Source organism: Dasypus novemcinctus, chromosome 15 (assembly GCF_030445035.2).
Source record: "Dasypus novemcinctus isolate mDasNov1 chromosome 15, mDasNov1.1.hap2, whole genome shotgun sequence".
NCBI lineage: Eukaryota > Metazoa > Chordata > Mammalia > Cingulata > Dasypodidae > Dasypus > Dasypus novemcinctus.
Genome location: NC_080687.1, coordinates 20,857,767 through 20,882,992, shown reverse-complemented (window position 1 = coordinate 20,882,992; position 25,226 = coordinate 20,857,767). Strand labels below are relative to the sequence as shown.

The following is a 25,226-nucleotide window of genomic DNA, read 5'->3' as shown; positions in this document are numbered from 1 at the left end:
AGAGAACAGTTGGGGGAACACAGGGAATGTATTACAGATTTTGATGATAGATGAGGATTGTGGTTAATAATATAAACACAGGAATAATCATAATGTTTTTGTAACAAAAGCAAGGAAGGTACTATATAAATGCCAAAGGTCAAAAAAAGAATATGGGGTTTGATTTTGTGAGATAAAAATATGACTTTTCTCTTCATTTTTTTTCATTAATAAGGAGCCCTTGACTATGTTATTTCTGATTTCTATTCCAATATATTAGTTTTGCCTGTTCTTAGACTACAGTATAATCATTAAGTATTCTTTCATGTATCACTTCTTTTGCTCAATATAATGTCTTTGAGGTCCACCCATGTTGTTGCATGAATCAGAAGTACTTTCCGTTTAATTACTAAGTAGTATTCCATTATATGTATATAATCCAATCTGTTTATCCTCTCCCCTGTCAATGGACATTTAGGTTGCTTCCAGTCTCCAGTTCTTATGAGTACGGTGGCTCTGAACATTCTTGTGTAAATCTTCTGTGGACATTTTCTGTTCTCTATTTCTTGGAGAAAAGTATCTAGGAGTGGACTTTCTGGGTCACAAGGTAGATGCATGTTTAAATTTATAAGAACAGCCAAAACACTTATTCAAAGTGGTTGTAACACTTTTAACTTCTCTTACCAGTACTATAAAAGAGCTCCCATTGTTCTATATCCTCTCCCCAAAAGTTGGTGTTATTAGTCTTTTGGATTTTTGGCTATTCTATAGGTGAAAGATGGTTATCATTGAGGTTTTAATTAACATTTTCCTGATGATTCATAAGTTGAGTACCTTTTCCTAAGTTTATTATCATCCATTTATATATTTCCTTTTGTAAAATGCCTGGTCAAATCTTTGGCCCATTATTTAACTGGGTTATCTTATATTGTTGATTTGTAGGAATTCTTTAAATATTCTGGATAAGTCCATTATCATATATATACTGCAAATATTTTTTTCCCAATCTGTGGCGTACGAAGTCCAATGTATCTGATTTTTCTTCTTTTTTTTTTTAAAGATTTATTTATTTATTTAAATCTCCCCTCTTCCCCGGTTGTCTGTTCTCTGTGTCTATTTGCTGCGTCTTGTTTCTTTGTCCGCCTCTGTTGTCGTCAGTGGCACGGGAAGTGCGGGCGGCGCCATTCCTGGGCAGGCTGCACTTTCTTTCACACTGGGCAGCTCTCCTTACGGGGTGCACTCCTTGCACGTGGGGCTCCCCTACGCGGGGGACACCCCTGTGTGGCAGGGCACTCCTTGCGCGCATCAGCACTGCGCATGGGCCAGCTCTACACGGGTCAAGGAGGCCCGGGGTTTGAACTGCGGACCTCCCATGTGGTAGACGGACGCCCTAACCACTGGGCCAAGTCCGTTTCCCTGATTTTTCTTTATTTAGCTAGTGCTTTTTGTATCCACAGATATCTTTCACTGCCCCAAGGACAAAAAGGTGTTCTATGTTTTCTTCTTGAAGTTTTAGGGTGCTAAGTTTTACATTTGGTCTCTGATCCATCCCAATTTAATTTTTGTATAAGGTATGAACAGGCTGACGTTTGTTTTATTCCATATGGATATCCTATTGATCTAATATCATTTGTTAAAAAGAATATGTATGAAACTATTTTTGACTATGTTCTGTTCCACTGGATCTGATGATTCTTTTTTTTTTTTTAAAGATTTATTTATTTATTTATTTCTCTTCTCTTCTCCCCCAGTTGTCTGTTCTCTGTGTCTATTTTGCTGCGTCCTCTTTGTCCACTTCTGTTGTTGTCAGCAGCACGGGAATCTGTGTTTCTTTTTGTTGCGTCATCTTGTTGTGCCGGGTCTCCATGTGTGTGGCGCCATTCCTGGGCAGGCTGCACTTTCTTTCGCGCTGGGCAGCTCTCCTTACGGGGCGCACTCCTTGCTCATGGGGCTCCCCTACATGGGGGACACCCCTGCGTGGCAAGGCACTCCTTGTGTGCATCAGCACTGCTCATGGGCCAGCTCCACACAGGTGGATCTGACTATTCTTATGCCAGTTCTACATGACTCGATTATTGTATTTTTATAATTATTACTGAAATCAAGTGCTGGAAGTCTTCCAACTTTCCTCAATTTTTTAAATTTTGTTTTAGCCATTTTTTTTTTATAGAAATCTTTTTTTTTTATTTCCCCCCTCCTCCCCCCGCCCCCATATCCCTGTTGTCTGTTCTCTGTGTCTATTTGCTTTATCTTCTTTGTCCGCTTCTGTTGTTGTCAGCGGCACGGGAATCTGTGTTTCTTTTTGTTGCGTCATCTTGCTGCATCAGCTCTCCGTGCGTGCAGCACCATTCCTGGGCAAGCTGCACTCTCTTTCGCATTGGGAAGCTCTCCCTACGGGGCACATTCCTCGCACATGGGGTTCCCTAGGCGGGGGACACCCCTGCATGGCACGGCACTCCTTGAGCACATCAGCACTGCGCATGGGCCAACTCCACACAGGTCAAGGAGGCCCGGGGTTTGAACCGCGGACCTCCCATGTGGTAGACGGATGCCCTAACCACTGGGCCAAGTCTGCCGCCTGTTTTAGCCATTCTAAAGCCATTACATTTCCATAAAATTCTTAGAAGCAGCCTGTCAAATTTCTTCAAATAAGCCTGTGGTATTTGGATTAATTTTTTCATTAGATCTATAAATTAATTTTGAAAGAATGGCTATCAACAACATTGAGGCTTACAACCCACAGATATAGTATATCTCTTAATTTACTTCAGTCTTTTAAAATTTTTCTTGGCAATGTTTTGTAGTTTTCAGTATAGGCATCTTTTACACCTTCATTAGATTTATTACTAGTTAATCTATATTACTGTCAACAGTATTTCATAAATTTCATTTTTCATTTCTTTGTGGCTAGTATATAAAAATTCAATTTATTTTTGTATATTGAATTTGGTTTATTTCTTTAATGTTGGACCAATTCTGCATTCCTGGAATAAACTCACTTAGGTTGTATTGTCTTTTTATAGATTTCTGGATATGATCTGGTAACATTTTGTTTGTTAATGATATCTGCCTATATGCTCATGAGGGATAATGATCGATAGTTTTATTTTCTTGGACTGTCTTGGTAAGTTTTTATTTTGTTTTATTCTGTTTGAGGTGCCAGTGCCAGGGATGGAATCCAGACCTCATATGTGGGAAGCTGGCACTCAACCACTGAGCCATATAAGCTCCCCAGATTTTGATATCAAAGTTGTGCTGACCCACAAAATGAGTTTGGAAGTTTCCTAACTCCTATAATTTGAGCAATTTCATGTAAGATTAGTAATGTTTTTTCCTTAAAATTTTGATTGGATTTACTTTTTTTCTTTTTAAAGATTTATTTATTTGCACCGCACCCACCCCCCACCACCCCCCATCTGCTTTCTGTGTCTATTCGCTGTGTGTTCTTCTGTATTTGCTTGTATTCTCATTAGGCAGCTCCAGGAACCGATCCAGGGACCTTCTGGAGTGGGAGAGAGGTCATCATTCTCTTGTACCACCTCAGCTCCCTGATCTGCTCTATCTCTTATTATCTCTCCTCTGTGTCTCTTTTTGTTGCATCATCTGGCTGCACCAGCTCTCCACACGGTCTGGCACTCCTGCACGGGGCAGTACTCTGCGTGGGCCAGCTCGCCACACCAGTCAGCTGGCCTTCACCAGGAGGCCCTGGGCACTGAACTCCTGGACCGCCTATATGGTAGATGCTTGAGCCACATCTGCTTCCCTGGATTTACTCTTGAGCCATCTGAACTGGAGTTTCCTTTGTGGGGAGAATTTTTATTATTAATTCAGTTTCTGTTATAGATACATGGTTATGTGGGGGGAGGGGAGGATAGACGAATGACTACAAAAATTAATTACATTGTGATAAGAACTGCCAAAAGAATAAGAAGGACCCTACAACAGCAAAAAAACAGGGACGACTTCATAAAGTAAGTTGGTTAGGGAATGCTTCTCTGAGGAAGCTTTAAGATAAGTAGACATAAAAAGATAAACAGGAGGAAAGAACACAATAATGAAATTCAGAGGGCTATTTTGTATACTGTTCTTCAAAGGAAACCAGTGAGACTGGATACCAAAATGTAATTTAGTCAAAGTCATTCCACTGAAGGTCAAAGTTGATGAAATCTAGCAAGTTCTCTGATGATCTTAACCTAAGACCAAAAATTAGAGTATTCAGGACAATATTCTCAATTTTTTAACCACAAAGTACCAAAAGGATACATTATACCATTATCTCTAATCTGTTCTGGGTATGTGTGAGGGGTGGGCAGTCCTCAGGAGCCTGGAAGGGGGAGTTGACACTCCTATAGCAATCCTCTGAAAATATTTCTTTTATTAAGAAATGGGCACCAATGAATCCAAGGATACACTATTAGACAAGTACCAGCAGAGAGATATGAGTGTGTGGCTGACATATACAGTCTAAAAATAAGCAAGATGAGGGCAGAGTTGAGAAGCCAGTTAGGCAGGTCCTGATGGAGTAGGACAGAAAAGTACCCATAGGCAGGGCCATGACCTTCCAGCCTCTACTGCAGGGGTTCTTAACCTTTTTTGTTCTACAGATGAAAACCATGGACCCCTTACTAAGTCCACACTATATTGTGTATTATTTAATAAATCTATCCCACCTGCACCAACATGCCCCCAAAAGAATGGTTTTTTTTGAACTTCAATTCAAGCTCACAGACCCTTTTGTTAAGAACCCCTGCTCTATTGCAATACACAAAAAGGCCATCAAATTCTACAATGAGTGCCAAGAATGAATTAATTTAACATAAACTGTAGATTCAGAGACTTGGGGTCCAATCTTGGCCCTGCAATTCACTAAGCTGGATGACAGTGAGCAAAGCCTCAGTTTTCTCATCTATAAAATAAGGTTAATGATAAGGATACAGACCTCCCAGAGCTATTTTGAGAATTAAATACACTATAGTTCTGAAAATTATAAATAGGGGAAAAATTAAGTCTCCTTAACAAACCTGATTAGATTTGTTTTTCAGAAAGCACCCTCTAACTGCAATGTAAAAGAGAAACTAGAGGGAGTGCAAAACTAAGGCAAAAAAGATCAGTTGGAACTGCAGTATCTCAATTCCAAAGATAAAGACTCCAAAGCACACTTAGATGAGGGCCCAAGAATTTTTAAATGAAAGTCAGTCACACTTTGTATCTCAAAAATGTTATATACTCATTCAGGTAAAAGATGACAACAGAACTGAAAAATGTACAAAATAAACACAGCTCAGGTGAATCAAAAAACACTACAGGGGAGCAGATGCAGCTCCAGTGGTTGATTACCCAGTACCTCCTTAAAAAAACAACAAACAAACAAACAAACAAAACCCTAAAAAACCAATTCTGATTGGGGAGCAGATATAGCATCTGCTTTCCATGTACAAGGTTTTGGACTCAATCCCCCGTACCATGTGGGGAAAAAAAAAAAAAAAAACTACAGGTGTGTGCTTCCTAAGGATTCAAGAAGTTATTGGGGGAAAAAATGTTGAATTGTTTCGTAGGTTTCTGCCTTTCTGTAACTCCTCTATACTGTGTCTTGAATGTACCAAGCTCTTGGGTTTTGTTTTTTTGGGTTTTTTTGTTGTTCTTGTTTTACAGGACAATAAAGACAGTGGGGTAAGGAGAAGTAAGGGGCTAACTCACAAGTGTACAGAGCACCTAAACCAGCAAATCTCAACTCTAAATGCAGGTCAGAATAACTTATAATGTTCTGTATTTCAGATGCCAAGCACCACATAATCTCAGAAGATGGGACCTACAATATTTATTTTGAATAAGGTCACACTTAGAGAGTTCAAAATGAAAAGGCATCAAATTAGATACAGTTAAGTCTTCCACAACTACTGTCTAGCCACCATTTCCCCTTCGCACAAATAGTTACTGTTTCTCTTGTCATGTTTCACAGCTCTAGTTGAAAAGGCAATGATCTAAAACAAAAGCAAAGTCAGAAACATTGCTTTAGATTTGTGGTTCTCAGACATTTTGGTCTCAGGACTTTACATTCTTAAGATCAAAGACCCTGGAGTTTTGGTTTATGTGGGTTACATCTGTCAGTGTTTATCATATTATAAATTTAAACAAAGACAACTTTTAAATATTTTTAAATATTTAAATAATTTATTGTTGTTATAACAACAATAAATCCATTATGTACAACTTCCAAAGAAGAAATATCTGAACCTAAAACCTTGCAGTTTTAATATACACTGATTTTTCCAGAATGCAATTACCATATAATAAAGAAAAGATCATACATTACTTGGAATTTTTATCAAGAGCTCTTCACCATTTTGGAAGATCATGACACAAGCAATGCCACTTGTTTATGCATCACCAAGACAACACTTCTTTATCTATGTGCAATATCATCATGCAGTCATAGCTATGTTAAGGAAACCACCTTACTTCATTATGTCACATAGTAGAGTAAAACCTGAGAATTTATACTAAAATACATATCTACTATAAATCCCCCTTTATTTCTTCTTTACCTTATGTTAGAAAGGTGTAGGAAGGCTACATTATCAATTATTTTTTAAAAGATTTATTTTTCATTTATCTCCCCCCCCATCTGCTCTCTGTGTCCATTCGCTGCATGTTTCTCCCTGTCCACCTACATTCGTCAGCGGGACCAGGAATCCGTGTCTCTTTCTGTTACGTCATCTTGCTGCATCAGCTCTCCATGTGTGGTGCATGGGGCTCCCCTAAGTGGGGGACACCCATACGTGGTAGGGCACTACTTGCGCGCATCAGCACTGCATGTGGGCCAGCTCACTACATGGGTCAGGAGGCGCAGGTTTGAACGGGGAGACACTCTATCAGTTGAGCCAAATCTGCTTCCCCTACATTATCAGTTTCATTAATTGAATGCAAAAAGATTGAAAAATAGCCATGAAAACATATTGCTTCTGAGTTGGAATATTACAACATCAAGCACATTGCTTTCCAATGATGGAAACAGCAACTATCTAAATAATAATAAGTAAAAGGTACTCTGCGTTAGGGACAGGGATATGGAGATTCTCCTGTCACTAGCTGACAAATATGCTTTTCCAGATAATGTGCAGATGTTATAAATTGGAAAAGGCAACTAACTTTATACTATATAAAACTGTAAAGCATCTTTATAGTTAGATGCTTTGCTTCTGAAGGTCTCTTGAAGCCAACTGTACAATTTTTTAAAGGATACTTACGAAAATTTGATTCAGATGAAATTCATATTAGTAACAGGTGTCTATTATGCCTCAATATCAAAGTCTTAAAAAAGCAATATATTACAAAGTATAGCCATAGTAATTTGTAATATGTCATAAGAAAATTAAATGATGTAATTAATCAGATTTTTCTTAGTCATCAGATAAAATGCCCACTAACGATCAGAACTTTTTTATTTCAAGAAATGCAAAGGCAGCAATATTGCTCCTTTGCCCACTAAGGAAGAATGAAAAATAGAACAAGACAGGCTATTAAATAATTATAAATTCATCGGTAAATAGTGGTACAATTTGTAATTATGAATATAACTGTATGGCAATCCTAGGTGTCCAGATCATAGCAAATAGACTAAACACCATCATCCTTAATGGACTTTATGCTGTATTTTATTCAGAGAGGATCCCATCTGGATCTCACTGAGAGTCTATTCACTCTTAATTTAAACAATTCTAAATGTGGGGATAGTAGAATGCAAAACTTTGCTGAGGAGAGGTGCTATAATTTCCTAAAAGGGGTGAATTTTTATGCCAATCAAAAGAAGCCTCTGAATGTAAGTAAAATTCCATATATAAGACCATTTTTCTTGAAGCTCAACAAATGTATACAAGATGTTACTATCAGACAAAAAAAGCTATTATGCTGAAAGAAACCAGACACAGAGTACTACATATGATTCCAGTCATATAAAATATAAATAAAAGCAATTTATAAACATGAAATTAGATTAGTGGTTATGTAGGGCTGGGGAACGACTGCTAAGGGGTGTGGAGTTTCTCTTTTTGGAACAATTGTTTAAATTCTGTGTGGCGATGAATGCACAACATTATGATTATACTAAATGCCACTAGTCATATATACTTTGGGTAGATTGTATGGTATATGAATATTCTCAATAAAACTGCTTAATACACAAATAAATGTTCAAGAACAGCCAGAAATAGCAGCTATGTATGGTAAGGGGAGATAGAGAGATTGAGAGATGATTGGTTATGTGGTTTTTGTTTATTACTGAAATAATGAAAATGCTCTAATAATGATTGAAGTAGATGAAAGCACAACTATATGATTATACCAAATATCAATGATTGTACACTTTGGATGAACTGTATGCTTTATTAGTATGTATCAATTAAATTGGTTTCTTTAAAAAAAAGGAGCCTCAATTTTTTTTTTTAAGTTGAGAAACATCATTCTATTCCATAATGAATTACACACAAAATCCAGTTCTGGTAATGGGAATATATGAATGTATGGTTTACCTCTGAAGGAAAAGTTTAAGAACCACTGGTATAATGAAAACAATGACCTTAAAGTGGGTAAGTCATAGCGATCTTAGTTATCTGGTTTCTGCTGCAACTAGAAACATCAAATTAGAAAGGTAGCTGATAGTACTAAAGCTACACATACAAGAAAGACAAAAACAGAAGCACCCTAATATACCCAGCTCAAGGCCACTGCACTGGAATTTCCCCAGATGTTCACAAGGCCTCTCCACACTCCATTCTCTCTCTGTTTAAGTATCTCCTCTGAGGTCTTCCCTGACCTTTTATCTATTCCTTTATCCTACTTTATTTTTCATCATTAACACTAATCACGAATTAACATTAAATGTTTACATGTTTATCATCTGTCTCCTCTACTAGAATGTACGCTCCATGAGAGGAAAAACACTTGTCTGTCCTGTTCATCTCTGTATCATCAGACTACCATAATGCCGGGGGCGGGGGACAAGTGTAAATGGGCAAATATTTCTTGGATGAATAAAGGATAGAGTGAAACACTGCAAAAAGTAAGGAGAACGGTGAAGTCAGTCATTTAATATAGCGGCCAAAAAAAATTTATCGTTTACCCCTAAGGTTATCATAGAACCTAATGAACTGCATACCTAATTGTCATGAGTCATGAAAGAAAGGTCAAAATGTGGTCTCAATACTTGATTAAATGTAATGTTTTTAAGTCTTCCCTCAAAAATTGCACAATTCCTTTTCCATATTCCAGTGCTTAAAGAATAAGTAAACCAGGTGCTAGTACCTCGAAAATTCCCGTATATGCATCCCCACTCTTCAGCTCCCCCAAATACATACATACATATATATACACACACACAGAAGTAACATACGGTACATTTTTTAAAGTACCACAGCCTCAAAGTGGCTTTACATATTATGAAGGACTGGTTCTTGGCTTTGCTTCTTCGTGACAATATCCGCTATGTGAACTTTGCCAGGATAGTTTCACATCAAATCCAACCCTTACCATTTATAACCGAAAAACATGATAGGTACCATTCATAAATACCCCTTTCATATCATACACAAATCCGTTATACTTTCCTAATGAAAAAGGTAACACGGATATGGCTCACCACCACCTCTCACCCTCCCGCTCCACGGCGTTTTGTTCCAAGAGACGCAAACGTCACTCCTGCAGCAGTCACGTACCTGTAACTGGGAAGCAGTTCTACCCCTTGTTTTCACTCCATTCAGTATAAACCCAAATAAACTCAAAAGCGCCCTCCCCGTTATGTGACATCAGAAAAGGGGGATAAATTCGCAACCTCACAGTATTCCTCAATCTTCACTTCTACAGTAAGGGGCTAACAGATCCACCGGCCGGAATGAGCTGTGACTCAGCCTGCTCTCGAGGCCCCCAGATCCGTTACACTTCGGGAATCTCTCCTGCATCTGGCCAACCCCGCGGCGCCGGGCCCGTCTCGACACCTAAGCAGGCCTTGGCAACCCTTCTCGGTTCTGCTACCGCTTTGGCCTGAGGGTTCCCAGCCCTTGCCGTGACCCCCAACCTTCTCCCCACCCGAGTCTACGGGAACATCTTAGATAGCGGACAGGGAGGGAGCGGCCTCCGGGACAGATCTGCGTAGCCCCAAGCCACCCCTCCTCCCCCTGCTTCCCGCGGCGCTCTTTCCTTCGGCCCGGGCGCGGTTACCTTCGCTCTTGCCCAGAATTCGGCAGCACAGATTCTGCAGCAGAACATTCGGCGACTTCTGGTCCGGGGTCGCCATCCTCGTACCGGGAATTAAAACGTAGGGGAACGAGGGGCGGAACGAAGGCGGGTCAGGCCCAGGTGGGCAACCCCTGCCGCTCACCCGCTGGCTGCACCCCGCCCTCCCCACGCCGGAGCGCGCTCCCGGGACTCCGCCGTGACCCCGCCGCTGCTGCACGCAGGGACCCTCCTGACAGTCACCGCCGGCAGCCCCTCGCCGCTCCGCGCGCGTGGGCTCCGGCGTCCTCTCCTGACAGGCTAAAACACAAGGACGGCCGGTGTAAACGGCGCCATTTTAACAGAACCCGCCGAAACTGCTAGCCGACCCCACAATGCTTTTCGTCTTCCCACCGCTTCAAAGCTAGCGGGTGCAGCGACTTAAAAGTTCCTCCTCTCCCGTCTCTGCAAATTTTCCTACGACCGCCAGCGAGGAGACCAGAAGAGTTCCGGTTAACAAATTGCTCCAAGTCACTTACTTTCTGTGTAAGCTTTTGCATCGGTACTACTGCTTTCTGCTTCTCAGAACTTCTCCTGAGCGTTTTCGGAACGCTGGCCAGAGGTTCACGATAGTGAATGACTTGGTATGAGAGTGCTTACTGGTCAAAAGCACTTTTGTGATCCATAATTTTGGGCTTTTTTACCTGCATTGGTTTGAGTCATACTTTAGGTAGAAGCCTACATAAGGGAGCACTAGGGTTTTATGATTTTCAACATTTGGTTTAGCATTTCACATCGCTATGCTGAAAGCGGGTTCTTTTTTGTAAGTAGAGCATGCGACTATTCACAGGGCATGATTTTAGTTACATTGACTCACCAGTCCCAAAGCTCCACCGACCCCCCTGTACCCCAATTCCCAAATAACTATGACTTTATTCGAAGAATAAGAGCTAGAAGAAAAGTGAGAGAAGAAAAGAGGAAAAGGCCTGAGGAGGAAAAAGAAAAATAAGGAGGCAGGCGATTACAATGCATCGTTTTAAGCATAATTATAGAAGTTTACTCAGGAACCACAAGGGAGACACCGGCACTGAAAACTGCGCAATCCCCATCCAATCCACACACCAGCTGGTTAAAGGCATGAGATCCCGGTAGCTAGATGTTGTTACAGGGTTGGGTACTTGTCCCAACCTAGACCAGTCAAAGTTTCTTTCCACAGTGTTTGGAATTAATATCAAAAGAATTTGTATTTCAGGAATCCACCCTCGCATTTATGGCCAACTGATTTTTGACAAGGTGGCAAAGGCCATTCAATTGGCCAACTGGGGAAGAATAATCTCTTCAACAAGTGGTGCTAGGAAAACTGGATCTCCATGTGCAAAAAAAAAAAAGTAGTGTCGCTGTATTTTCTGTGGTTCTTGGCTATGTTACAAAAAAGAATTAAAGTACATGCCAGTTTAGTTAGGCCAGTAGTTTATTAAGAAAATGAGAGAAGAGAAAGAAAACAGATTATGGGTCCCAAGTATACTTGCAGGCTGGTCAAGGCAGAGAGAGAGGGAAAAGGGCAAAAAGTGGTAAAAATTATTTATTTACAGATTAAAAATCTCCATTACGTATTACAAATCCTCAGGTGTACTTGCATGCTGGTTCAGGCAGAGAAAGGGCAAAAACAGGGCAAATTAATCTCTGCACTTGCTTTTATTTATTTATTTTTTTTAAGATTTATTTTTTTATTTATTTAATTCCCCTCCCCCGTTGTCTGTTTTCTGTGTCTTTTTTTTTTGCTGCGTCTTGTTTCTTTGTCCGCTTCTGTTGTCCTCAGTGGCAGGGGAAGTGTGGGCGGGGCCATTCCTCGGCAGGCTGCTCCCTCCTTGGGGCTGGGCCGTCTCTCCTTATGGGGCGCACTCCTTCTGCTTGGGGCTCCCCTACGCGGGGGACACCCCTGTGTGGCAGGGCACTCCTTGCGCGCATCAGCACTGCGCATGGGCCAGCTCCACATGGGTCAAGGAGGCCCGGGGTTTGAACCGGGGACCTCCCAAGTGGTAGACGGACGCCCTAACCACTGGGCCAAAGTCCGTTTCCCTGCACTTGCTTTTAAACCATAATTACCCTGCCCCTTGTTAATGTTTGGGGGAGGAGTCCCAGCTGTTTGCTGTTTTGATTGGTTGCCCACCCATCAATTGCCCTGGGTGCCCAATGACAATGCCCCCTTGAGAATATCTGAGGCTGTTCCTTAATCCTGGACAAAATCCCATCATTCCAAATGGAGATTCTCTGGAGGTTCTTCCAGCAACCTCAGGGGGTAGTCTCCAGGGCCATATATTTCAACGCAGTGTTTTTCTGCCAGGTCCCAGATTCGTCTTTTCATCCCCTAAACTAGCCTGCTTCAGGAGGACCCTCTACTTCACACAATATACAAAAAGGAACTCAAATTGGATCAAACACCTAAAGATAAAAATCTAGAACTATCAAACTCCTAGAAGCATCTTGAGGTTCTTGTGTTAGGAAATGGTTTCTTAGACTTTACACCCAAAACAAAAGCAACAAAAGAAAAAAATAAGTAGGACCTCCCCAAAATTAGAACCTTTTGTGCCTCAAAGGACTTAATCATGAAAGTACAATGGCAAACTACACATGGGAAAAAATATTTGGAAATCATATATCCAATAAAGGTTTAATATCCAGAATATATAAAGAAATCCTTCAACTTAACAACAAAAAGTAAACAACTCAATTACAAAATGGCCAAAAGGCTTCAACAGACATCTTTACAAAGGAGATAGATAAATGGCCAGCAAGCACATAAAAAAGATGCTCAACATCGTTAGCCATCAGTGCAATGTAAATCAAAACCACAATGAGATACCATTTCACACCCATTCAAATGACTGCTATCAAAAAAAATGGAGGGAAGTGGACTTCGCTCAATGGATAGAGCATCTTCCTACCACATGAGAGATCCAGGTTTCAAACCCAGGACCTCCTGACCTGTGTGGTCAAGATGGCCAAGCACAGTGCTGATGCATGCAAGGAGTGCCCTGCCATATAGGGGTGTCCTCCGCATAGGGGAGTCCCACGCTCAAGGAGTGCGCCCCATAAGGAGAGCCACCCCAGGTGAAAAAAAGTGCAGCCTGCCCATGAGTGGGGTCACACACACAGAGAGCTGACGCAGCAAGATGATGGAACAAAAAGAGACACAGGTTCCTGGTGCCGCTGACAACAATACAAGCGGAAACAGAAGATCACACAGTGAATGGATACAGCGAGCAGACAAGGGGGGGGGGCGGGTTGTGCGGGGGGGGGGGGGAGGGGAGATAAATCTTTCAAAAAAAACATGAATGGGGAAACAAAATATGGCATATACATTTCAATGAATTCCTGATTCATACAACAACATGGATGAAATTTGAAGAAATCATGTTGTGTGAAATAATCCAGACACAAAATGACAAATATTATATGATTACACTGATAAATAATTAGAATAAGCAAACTCATAGAATCAGAGTCTAGACTATAGGTAAAATGGGATGGTGTGTGGGTACAGGGATTGGGAAGTTAAGGCTTAAATGTACAGGGTTCCTACTTGGAATGTTGGAAATGTTTTTGTAATGGATGATGGTGATGATAGCTCAACATCATGAACATAATTAATAGCACTGAAATATATATCTGAATATGGTTAAAAGAGGAAATGTTAGGTTGTATACATGATAACAAAAAATTTTTAATCCATGGAACTATACTATATAAACAGTTAACCCTAAATTAATAGCATAAAAATGTGCTTTCATCAATAGTAACAAATGTTCCACACCAATGTAAGTTGTTAATTATAGGGTGGTATATAGTGTATATAGGGTTTGGAACTTTATATAGCCCTGAAAATCATGTTCTTAAAGCTAATTGGCTTCTGAGAGTGTATACCTATTTTAAGTAGGACTTTTTTATGAGAATACTTCAGTTAAGGCATGCCCCAGAGTGGGTCTTAATCTTCTTAATGGAGTTTTTTATAAACAGGATGAATACAGACAGAGAAGAAAGAGAGAGCATGCCACAGGAGCAAGGAGGTGAAATCAGTTGAACCCAGAAGAAAAGGGAGAGACCAGCAGATGTCACCATGTGCCTTGCCATGTGGCAGAGGAGCCAAGGATCACTCACGGCTGGTCTTTGGCAAGAAAGTCTCACCTTTTGTTTCCTTGATTTGGACATTTTCATGGCCTCAAATTGTAAGCTAATAAATTCCCATTTTCAAAGGCAACGCATTACATGGTATCTACTTTGAACTGACTAGGAAACAAAAACATATGGGAATCCTGCATTTTATGCATGATTGTTCTGTAAACCTACAACTTTTCTAATAAAGAAAAAAATTTTTAAAGGAACACTTGTCAGATTGTTAATTATATTTTAATCATAGCTGATGACAAACTATGATATCTACCTTCAAGTCCACTTTTCTTAATTAGAAATAAACTAAGAATATCTCCTGAATGTGTGTTTATTTTTTTTTAAATATAGTTGTTTTTTTTAAAGACACATAGATTACACAAATGTTACATTAAAAATATAGGGGATTCCCATATGCCCCAAACCCAACCCCTTCCACATTTTCCCACATTAACAACATCCTGGGGCGGAGGACTTGGCCCAGTGGTTGGGGCGTCCGTCTGCCACATGAGAGGTCCGTTCAGACCCTGGGCCTCCTTGACCTGTGTGGAGCTGGCCCATGCGTGGTACTGATGTGCACAGGGAGTGCCGTGCCCCGCAGGTGTGTCCCCTGCGTGGGGGAGACCCATGCGCGGGGGGTGCACCCTGTGGGGAGAACCGCCCAGCGCGAAAGTGCAGCCTGTCCAGGAATGGTGCTGCACACGCGGAGAGCTGACACAGCAAGATGACGCAACAAAGGGAGGCACGTATTCCCGTGCCGCTGACGACAGCGGAGGTGGACAAGGAAGACACAGCAGATGGACACAGAGAACAGACAACCGGGGTGGGGGAGGGAAGGGAAGAGAAATAAATAAAATAAATAAATCTTTAAAAAAAAATCCTTCATTAGTGTGGTACATTTGTTACAATTGGTGAATACATTCTGGAGCATTGCCAAAGAGCATGGATAATAGTTTACATTGTAGTTTACACTCTCTCCCACACAATTTTCTAAGTTACAACAAGATATGTAATGGCTTGTATCTATCACAGCAATGTCATTCAGGGCAATTCTCAAGTCCCAAAAATATCCCCATTTTATACCTGTTTTTTCCTCTCCCTCCACTCAGAACCTACAGTGGCCATTGCCTCCACATCAATGATAAAAGTTCTTCCATTCTAGAATCACAATAAGTCTGTACTAGAATACCAGTAAGACTACTGTAGTCCATTGTTTATTCCCCAAACCTAAGGATTCTGGGTGGTGATGCCCACTCCACCTCTAATTGAGAGGGGGCTTAGATTCCATGTGGCAGATAGATGGACTCTCTTGCTTGCAGTTGTAGATGCTCTGTTCCTTGGGATGGTTGTTGTTCATCATCATCTCCTTTTTAGTTGTCCTGGGTGAGTCCAATGAACTGGAGAGAAGGTGTTGCAACTCTGTTGAGATTCAGGCCTAGCTGGCACATGAACAGTCCAAAGATTAAAGTCTCTTGACATATGCCTATCAACCCTAGCACTAACTACAGATTCAGCTAGAAGGGGCAGAAGAGCCATATGTAGGGAGGAAACTCTTAGGCACCCTATAATACTAGGCTAAATTTCCATTGAGTAAAGTTTCATAAGTACATTCAACAACACCAAAAGCCCATCAATAGTTCTTCCTCCTTCACTAGTCATTGCCCCTGTACCTCCTGAGGACCTTCTTTTTGCTCAAATGTGGCCTTTCTCTAAGCCAAACTCAGCATATAAATGCATTACCTTATCCCCATTATGGGACATGACTCCCAGGTATGAGCCTTCCTGGCACCAAGGGATTACTACCAAGCACCAACTAGCAATGCAACTGGAAAAAGACCTTGACCAAAAGGGGAAAAGGTTAAGACAAATGAGTTTATATGGCTAAGTCTTCAGAGTGAGTTAAGAGGTCATTCCAGAGGTTACGCCTATGTTCCCTACTGAGATCAGCTCAGCAATAGTTTGGTTTGAAGGGAAGGCAATGCAGAACTTTATGAAATAAAAGGACAGAAAGAGAGACACAAGAGAGGAAATAAAGATGGGACCAGGGGAACCACAACTTCTGGAACTGAGAGCCTTGATCTTAGTTTCCACATCATATTATTTGGAAACTACCAAGCAGTTGTTTGCTATCTGAACTGCAACATCATCTACAAAAATAGGGAAAAACTGCAACGTCTACAATAAGGAACAGGTCACACAAAGTACAAATACAATCTAAACTCTTTTTCTCACAACTCGCCTCAGCAGGATCCCATTGACTGCCGTAGTAAATATTATCTCACATATTAGGGCCTCTGAGGGCTCTGGAGACATCCAGACAGTACAGGTAGGGTAAACAGCTCAGGAATTTGGCACCCTGCCAGTGGGACCTACTTGAAACTTATGCTCCTCATTGTGACAGAGTTGGACTCGGGTGTGGTTTCCCTACACATGGCTCTTCTGCCCCTTCTATCTGAACAACATACCCGCAAATCCCCAGTGTTCACCTGGTCCCTTCCCCAACACTTCCCCCAGTTCCATGGGGAGTTCACCCCACCCTCCTCACCCTATCCCCCTCACAAAACAGCATCACCCAACCCAATAGTATCACTGCACCCTGTCATGCCCATCCACTGCACAACTACACACTTTCACCTTATCATAGATTTCGCACATATGGGCATTGGCTCACAATGTTCTTCTCCCTTTCTGTCTCCTGTAAACTTATCTTCCAGACTCTAGCTCTATGAGTTTGATCAATTTGATTAATTCATATTAGTGTTGTCATGTAATATTTGTCCTTCAATGCCTGGCTTGCTTCATTCAACATAAGGTCTTCAAGATTCATCCATGTTATCCTGTGTATTAATGCTACAGTCCTTCTTACAGCTGAGTAATATTCCATTGTATGTACATACCACAATTTGCTTACCCATTCATCTGTTGATGGACATCTGGGTTGTTTCCAACTTTGGCAATAGTGAATAATGCCACTATGAACACTGGTGTGCATATATCTGTTCGTGTCCCTGCTTTCAATTCTTCTGGGTGTATACCCAGCAGTGGGATTGCTGGATCATATGACAGTTTTATAGTTAGCTTCCTGAGGAACCACCAAATTGTCCTCCACAATGGCTGCATCATTCTACATTCCCACCAGCAGTGGATAAAGGTTCCCAGTTCCTCCATATCCTCTCCAACATTTGTAGTCCTCTGCTTTTTTAATAGCCATCAGTCTAATGGGGATAAGATAATACCTCATTGTAGTTTTGATTTGCATTTCCCTAATAGTTTTGTTGAGCATCTTTTCATGTGCTTTTTAGCCTTTTGTATTTTTTCTTTGGAGAAGTGTCTATTCAAATCCCTTGTTCATTTTTTAAATGGGTTGTTTGTCTTTTTATGTTAGGATTTCTTTATATATGCCAGATATTAGGCCCCTATCAGATATATAGTTACCAAATATTTTCTCCCATTGAGTAGGTTGCCTTTTCACTTTCTTGACAAACTCCTTAGAGGTGCAAAGGATTTTAATTTCGAGGAGATCCCATTTATCTATTTTTTCTTTCATTGCTCATGCTTTTGATGTAATGTTCATGAAACCATTTCCTAATATTAGAGCATATAGATGCTTTCCTACATTATCTTCTGACTTGGTATTTGTATAAGGTGTGAGACGATGTTCCTCTCTCATTCTTTTGGATATGGATATCCAGTTCTCCAAGCACCATTTGTTGAAGAGGTCATTCTCTCCCAGTTGAATGGGCTTGGTGACCTTGTTGAATATCAGTTGACTGTATATGTGAGGATATATCAGAACTCTCGATTCATTTCCATTGGTCAGTCATTTCCATTGACCACTGTAGCTTTGTAGTATGTTTTAAAGTTGAGTACTGTGATTCCTCCAATTTCACTATTCTTTCTCAATATGTCTTTGGCTATTTGGGGTCTCTTGCCCTTCCAAATAAATTTCATAGTTAGTTTTTCCAATTCAGTAAAAAATGCTACATTAATTTTTATTGGGATTGCATTAAATCTGTAAATCAGTTTGGGTAGGATACACATCCTAGTGATGTTTAATCTTCCTATCCATGAACAGGGAATAATCTTCCATTTATTTGGGTCTTTTTTGATTTCCTTTTAACAGTGTTGTGTAGTTTCTGCATACAAGTCATTTTCATCTTTAGTTAAATTTATTCCTTGGTTATTTCAGTTGCTATTGGAAATAGGATTTTTTTTCTTGATTTCCTCCTCAGATTGCTCATTATTTGTGTACAGAAATGCTGCTGATTTTTGCACATTAATCTAATACCTGCCACTTTACTGAACTCATTTATAAGGTCTATAAGCTTTGCTGTAGATTTTTGGGGGCTTTTGAGGTATAGGATCTTGTCATCCACAAATAGTGAAATTTTTACTTCTTCCTTACCTATCTGGATGCATTTTATATCTTTCTCTTGCCAAAGTGCTTGTATTAGTCAGCCAAAGGGGTGCTGATGCAAAATACCAGAAATCGGTTGGTTTTTATAAAGGGTATTTACTTGGGGTAGAAGCCCACAGTCACCAGGCCATAAAGCATAAGTTACTTCCCCCACTAAAATCATCTGCTAAGTGTTGGAACAAGATGGCTGCAAACGTCTGCCAGGGTTCAAGCTTCCAGTGTTACTCTCTTCCCAGGGCTTGCTTCTCTCCAGGCTCAGGGTTCCTCTCTTCCCCAGGGTTTGCTTCCCTTTCCTCACAACCAAGCTCCTCTGTGTGCTTGCTTCCTGGGACTCCAACCTCCCTTCTCTATGATCAACTTCCTACTGACGTGGCCCAATCAAAGCCTTAATCATTATTTAATCAAGTAAAAGTAAAACCTCTGAATCCAATACACTCTAATATGCCCAGAGCAAAAGACCAGTTTACAAACATAATCCAATATTTCTTTTTGAAATTCATCAATAATATCAAATTGCTACAGTGCTCAAGCAAGTACTTCTAACAAAATGTTAAATAAGAACAGTGACATTGAGCATCCTTGTCTTGTTCCAGATCTTAGCGGGAAAGCTTTAAGGATTTCACAGTTGAATATGATGTTAGCTGTGCATTTTTCAAATATACCCTTTATTATGCTGAGAAAGTTTCCTTCTATTCCTATCTTTTGAAGTGTTTTTATCAGGAAAGGGTGCTATATTTTGTCTAAAGCTTTTTCTGCATCTATGGGATTATCATGTGATTTTTTTCCTTTCAATCTGTTTATGTGGTGTATTACACTGATTGATTTTCTTATGTTGAACCATCCTTGCATACTGGGTATGAAGTCCACTTGGTCATGGTGTATAATTTGTTTGATGTGCTGTTGAATATGATGAGCAAGTATTTTGTTAAGGGTTTTAGCATCTAGGTTCGTTAAAGAGATTCATCTATAGTTTTCCATTTTCATGGTGCCCTTGTTTGGCTTTGGTATTAGGGTGATATTGGCATCACAGAATGAGTTAGACAGTGTTCCCTCCACTTCTATTTTTTGGAAGAGTTTAAGCATGATCGATATTAGATCTTCCCAGAATGTTTGGGAGAATTCACCTGTGAAGGTATCTGGTCCTGAGCTCTTCTCATTTGAGATATTTTTACAACGAATTCAACCTCATTATTTGTGATTGGTCTTGTGAGTTCATCAATTTCTTCTTTCATCAATGTAGGCTGCTTGTGTGTTTCTAGGAATTTGTCCATATCCTCTAAATTTTCCATCTTTTTGGCAGACAATTTTTCAAAGTATCCTCTAATGATACTCTTTTTTAGTGGGGTCAGAGGTGATATCCCTTTCCACATTTCTTATTTTATGTATTTACATCTTCTCTCTCTCTTTCTCTCTCTCTCTCTTTTTTTTTTTTTTTTTTGATAGTCTAGCTAAGGGTTTGTCAATTTTATTAATTTTCTCAAAGAACCGGGTTTTGTTTTATTTTTTCTAGTGCTTTTTTTAAAAGTTTTTTTCTTTTTTCTTTTCTTTTTGCTTTTATTTATTTATTTATTCATTTCTCCCCCCTCCATTGTCTGCCCTCTGTGTCCATTAGTTGTGTGTTCTTCTGTGTCTGCTTGTATTCATCCACTTTCCTAGTGCTTTATTATTTTCAATTTCATTTAGTTCTGCTCTAATCTTAGTTATTTCCTTCTTTCTACATCCTTTGGGGTTAGTTTTTTGTTCTTTTTCTAGTTCCTCCACATGTGCAGTTAGGGCTTTAATTTTAGCTTTTTCTTCATTTTTAATATAGGTATTTATGGCTCTGAATGTCCCTCTCGGTACAACTTTTGCTGCATCCCACAGGTTTTGATAGGTTGTGTCGTCATTTTCATTAGTTCCAAGGTAGTTACTGATTTCTTTTGCAATTTCCTCCTTGACCCACTGATTGTCTAACACTGTGTTGTTTAACTTCCATATCTTTGTGCTTAATCTGCTTCTCTGCCCCTTATTCATTTCCAGCTTCATTCCATTGTGGTCAGAAAAATTACTTTGTATAATTTCAATCTTTCTGATTCATTAAGAGTTGTTCTGTAGCTTATCATGTGGTCTATCCTAAAGAATGAGCAATGTGCACTTGAGAAGAATGTATATCCTGCTCTATTTGGGTGTAATGTTCTATATATGCCTATTAACTCCAGATCCTCTAATGTATTACTCAATGTCTTTGTTTCTTTATTGAGTCTCTGTCAAGATGTTCTGTCCAATAATGATAATGGTGTATTATAGCCACCCACAATAATTATAGAGGCATCTATTTCTCCACTTAATTTTTCCAATGGTTGCCTCATGTATTTTGATGTATTCTGGTTCAGTGCATAAATGTTTATGATTGTTCTTTCTTCTCAATAGATTTTCCCTTTTACTAATATATGGTGTTCTTCTTTGTCTCTTGCAGTAGTTTTTCATTAAAGTCTATTTTGTCTGATATTAAAATATAGCTATTCCTGCCCTTTCTTGGTTATCGTTTGCATGTAGGATTGTTTCCCAAGCATTCACTTTTAGTCTCCTTGTGTCCCTGGGTCTAATATGAGTTTCTTGTAGGCAACATATAGATGGGTCATATTTCCTTATCCATTCTGCCAATCTGTGTGTCTTGATTGGAGAATTTAAGCCATTAACCTTCAGTGTTATTACTGTCAAGGAATTACTTATATTAGCCATATTTTCTTTAAGTTTATGTATGCAATATGTTGTTTTTATTTCTCTTTTTACCTTTTTAGTTATTCTTACACTCTCCTCCAACACTCTTCCTCCTGTTTTTTTCCTTTTATCCTGCAGAACTCCATTTAGTATTTCTTGAAGGGCAGGTTTCTTACTGACAGACTCTCTTAATTTCTGTTTACCTGTGAATATTTTGAACTCTCCCTCATTTTTCAATGCCAGCTTTGCTGGATAGAGAATTCTTGGCTGGAAGGTTTTTGTTTTGTTTTTTGTTTTTTGGCACTTTAAGTATGTCATACTACTTCCTTCTTGCCTTCATGGTTAAAGGTGAGGTTCTTACTGAGCTTCCCTTGTATGTGATGGACCTCTTTTCTCTTGCTGCTTTCAATATTCTCTCTTTGTCTTGAGCATTGGACAATTTGACAAGTATATGTCTTGGGGTAGGCCTGTTAGGATTTATACTGTTTGTGCTTCCTGGACATTTACATCAATGTCCCTCAAAAGAGTTGGCAAATTTTAAGTCATTATTTCCTCCAACACTCCTTGTGTCCCTTTTCCCTTCTCTTCTCCCTCTGGATGCCTATAATGCATATGTTTGTGCATTTCATGTTGTCATTCAAGTCCCTAAGTCCCTGCTGGATTTTTTCTATTTCTGAGTATGTGTTTAAAATAATTAGAAGTAAACTGATAGTAAAGGAGAAAGAAAAAGATAAATGTGTTTCTAAAGACAGAAAGGGTATATAAATATATGTTTCCTAGGGTGAAATGTTTGATTTTTTTTTCAGAAAGTTTGGTCTCTAATTTGATGATTTTGTTGAAAATTAAGTAGGCTGACCCTTTTTACCTCTGGATCAGGAGACCATGTACATTTCATTCTCCAGGCCTGAGCCAAGTGCTATGGAGTACATCATACACTGCACATTCATAACCTTGACTTCAAATGAGCTGCCAACTCCACCTAGTATCCCATGTGACTCTTCTCTCCTCAAAACTCTGAAGTACAATCCTCCTCCTTCACCCTCTGTTAATAACCTAGCCATGTACTAAAGAGAGATATAGAAGTGATCTGATGAAAATTCCTTCATTTTCCTGCTATAAATGCAAAATTCTACCTTTCAGGAGTGTATTAGTCAGCTAAAGCAGTGCTGATGCAAAGTACCAGAACTCTGTTGAGTTTATAAAGGGTATTTATTTGTGGTAAAAGCTTATAGTCTTAAAGTCTTAAAGAGTCCAACTCAAGGTGCCATAAGAGGTACTTTCTACCCAGAATCTACTGCCATGTGTTGACACAAGATGGCAGCCGATGTCTGTGAGGGTTCAGTCTTCCTCTTCCTCCCAAGGCTCTATGATCCCAGCTTCTCCCAGTACTGGATGCAGGCTGGGACACGTTTTGTCTCTCTTCCAGGACTCATTTCTCTCCAGGTTCAGCTGCTCTGCTCTCTCCACAAGGCCAGCTGTAAACTGTCAGGTGAATGGCTCCTCTCTTCCTGGGGCCTCTGCCACATCTAATGGAGCCTTCTCTCCTTTCTCACCTATCTGCTTCTCGGCGTGCTTACTTCCTAGGCTCCAGGATCAAAACTTCAATTTTCTCATCTGCCATGTCGTTTTCTTTGTGAGTCCCCACCCATCAAGGGAGTGGAGGCTTAATGTCCTACTGATGTGGCCCAATCAAAGCCTTAATCATTATTTAATCAAGTAAAAGTGAAACCTGTGAATCCAATATAATCTAATACCCTCTGAGGGAGAGACCAGTTCACAAACATAATCCAACATCTATTTTTGGAATTCATAAACAATATCAAACTGCTACAAGAAGGTAGGCTGTCTCCTAAAGTAGGTGAATTCCTCTGCTTGCGTGATTCTCCCCTTCCTTCTTAGTAACATTGCACTGTTTATTGCCCCTTTTTTCTTTTAAGTACAGGCATATCTTATTTTATTGTGCTTTGCTTTATGGCACTTAACAGACCTTGAGTTTCTTACAACTCAAAGGCTTGTGGCAACCCTGCATTGAGCAAACCTATCAAGTGCCATTTTTCCAACAGCCTTTGCTCCTTTGTGTCTCTATGTCATGTTTTAATTAAGGTATGTACATTTTTTAGACATAATGCTACTGCACACTTAAACCACAGTATAGTATAAATATAACTTTTACATGCAATGGAAATCCAAAACATTTGTGTGACTCACTTTATTCTGCTAGTTGCTTTGTTGCTGTGGTCTGGAAATGAACCGCAATTTCTCTAAGCTATGCTTGTAATCAGCCTGTCTCTCTCAAATAAATCCTTCCCCTCTAGCTTGACCCTACTTCTATACAACCATCCTTTCTCTTTTCCACAGTTTCCCAGGAAAGTCTTGAAAGAGGTATCCCTGTGCTCTTTCCATTTTCAATATTTTTCTTCATCTTCAATAATCCACTTTTCCCTCCTTCATCTCTGTACCAGAACAATCTCCCCTAAGGTCACCCATTGTCTCCGTGGTGTATTTCAATCCTCACCTTATTTACTCCCCAGCAGACTTTGGCACAATTGAATACTTCCTACTTCTTGAAGTATTTTCTCCTTTCACAATTGAGATAATATACTTTTATGGTGTTTGTTCTACCTCTTTGACAACTTTTCCACTTGATACTACTATATAACAATTTTTCTCCTCTCATAGGACAGGTAAAATTAATAGATGTGAAATTATCACTATTTAGGAAGGCACACTATATATCCCTTCCAAGAAATGACTTGTTTACCTTTAGGAAAATGAAAAAAAGAGTGCTATTTAAAGATCCTTTTTTTAAAAAGATTTATTTATTTATTTCTCTCCCCTCCCCCCCCCCATTGTCTGTTTTGTGTCTATTTGCTACGTCTTCTTTGTCCGCTTCTGTTGTTGTCAGCAGCATGGGAATCTGTGTTTCTTTTGGTTGCATCATCTTGTGTCAGCTCTCCGTGTGGGCAGCGCCATTTTGAGGCAGACTGCACTTTCTTTCATGCTGGGCGGCTCTCCTTATGGGGTGCACTCCTTGCACGTGGGGCTCCCCTACGCAGGGGACAACCCTGCGTGGCACGGAACTCCTTGCACACATCAGCACTGCGCATGGGCCAGCTCCACACGGGTCAAGGAGGCCCGGGGTTTGAACCGCGGACCTCCCATGTGGTAGACGGACGCCCTAACCACTGGGCCAAGTCCGCCGCCTAAAGATCCTCTTTAAAAGATTTCTTTCTTTTTGAAGTTTGTACTGTTTAAAAGCTCTTTAATAATAGATCATCTTTGAGAATTACCTTTGCTTTCTTTTTTGATATTTATTGTGAATATTTTCAAACAAACTGAAAATCTGCAAGAATTTTAGAATGAGCATCTGTGTATCCACCATCTAGTTACTTCCATTAATATTTTACTATACTTGGGAAACAGATGTGACTCAAATGATAGAGCTTCCTCCTACCATTTGGGAGGAACTGGGTTTGATCCCTGGGGCCTCCTGGTGAAAAAGAAGAAGAGAAAGTGTGCCCGCACGGTGAGCCAGTGCCCACATGAGTACCCACATGGTGAGCCAGTGCCCGCTCAAGTGAGTCACACAGCAAGAGAGACAACACCAAAAGAGCACACAGCATCAAAAGAGAGACAAGGTGAAGTATAGCAGAAACCAAAAACTGAGGTGGTGCAATTGACAGGGAACCTCTTTCCACATGAGGAGTCTTCAGGTAGAATCCCAGTGAATCCTAGAGAAGAGAAAATGAGAAGACAA

The 25,226-nt window shown here is 40.1% G+C and overlaps 1 protein-coding gene across 3 annotated transcripts in view; it reads right to left on the bottom strand.

Moving 5' to 3' along the window:
* TUBGCP3 (tubulin gamma complex component 3) overlaps positions 1 to 10,623 on the bottom strand; it is a 125,251-nt gene extending 114,628 nt beyond the window's left edge. The window contains exon 1 of one of the 3 annotated variants that reach the window (XR_011645804.1): positions 10,192 to 10,611. Coding sequence is in view for 2 of the 3 variants with exons in the window: in XM_004450720.5 (XP_004450777.2) it covers positions 10,192 to 10,267 (76 nt within the window). In the remaining variant the exon portion in view is untranslated. Of the gene's footprint in view, positions 1 to 10,191 lie in introns of all 3 variants that reach the window. The other 2 variants (XM_004450720.5, XM_012522297.4) reach the window with 2 other exon arrangements.
* Positions 10,624 to 25,226: the final 14,603 nt, after the last annotated feature.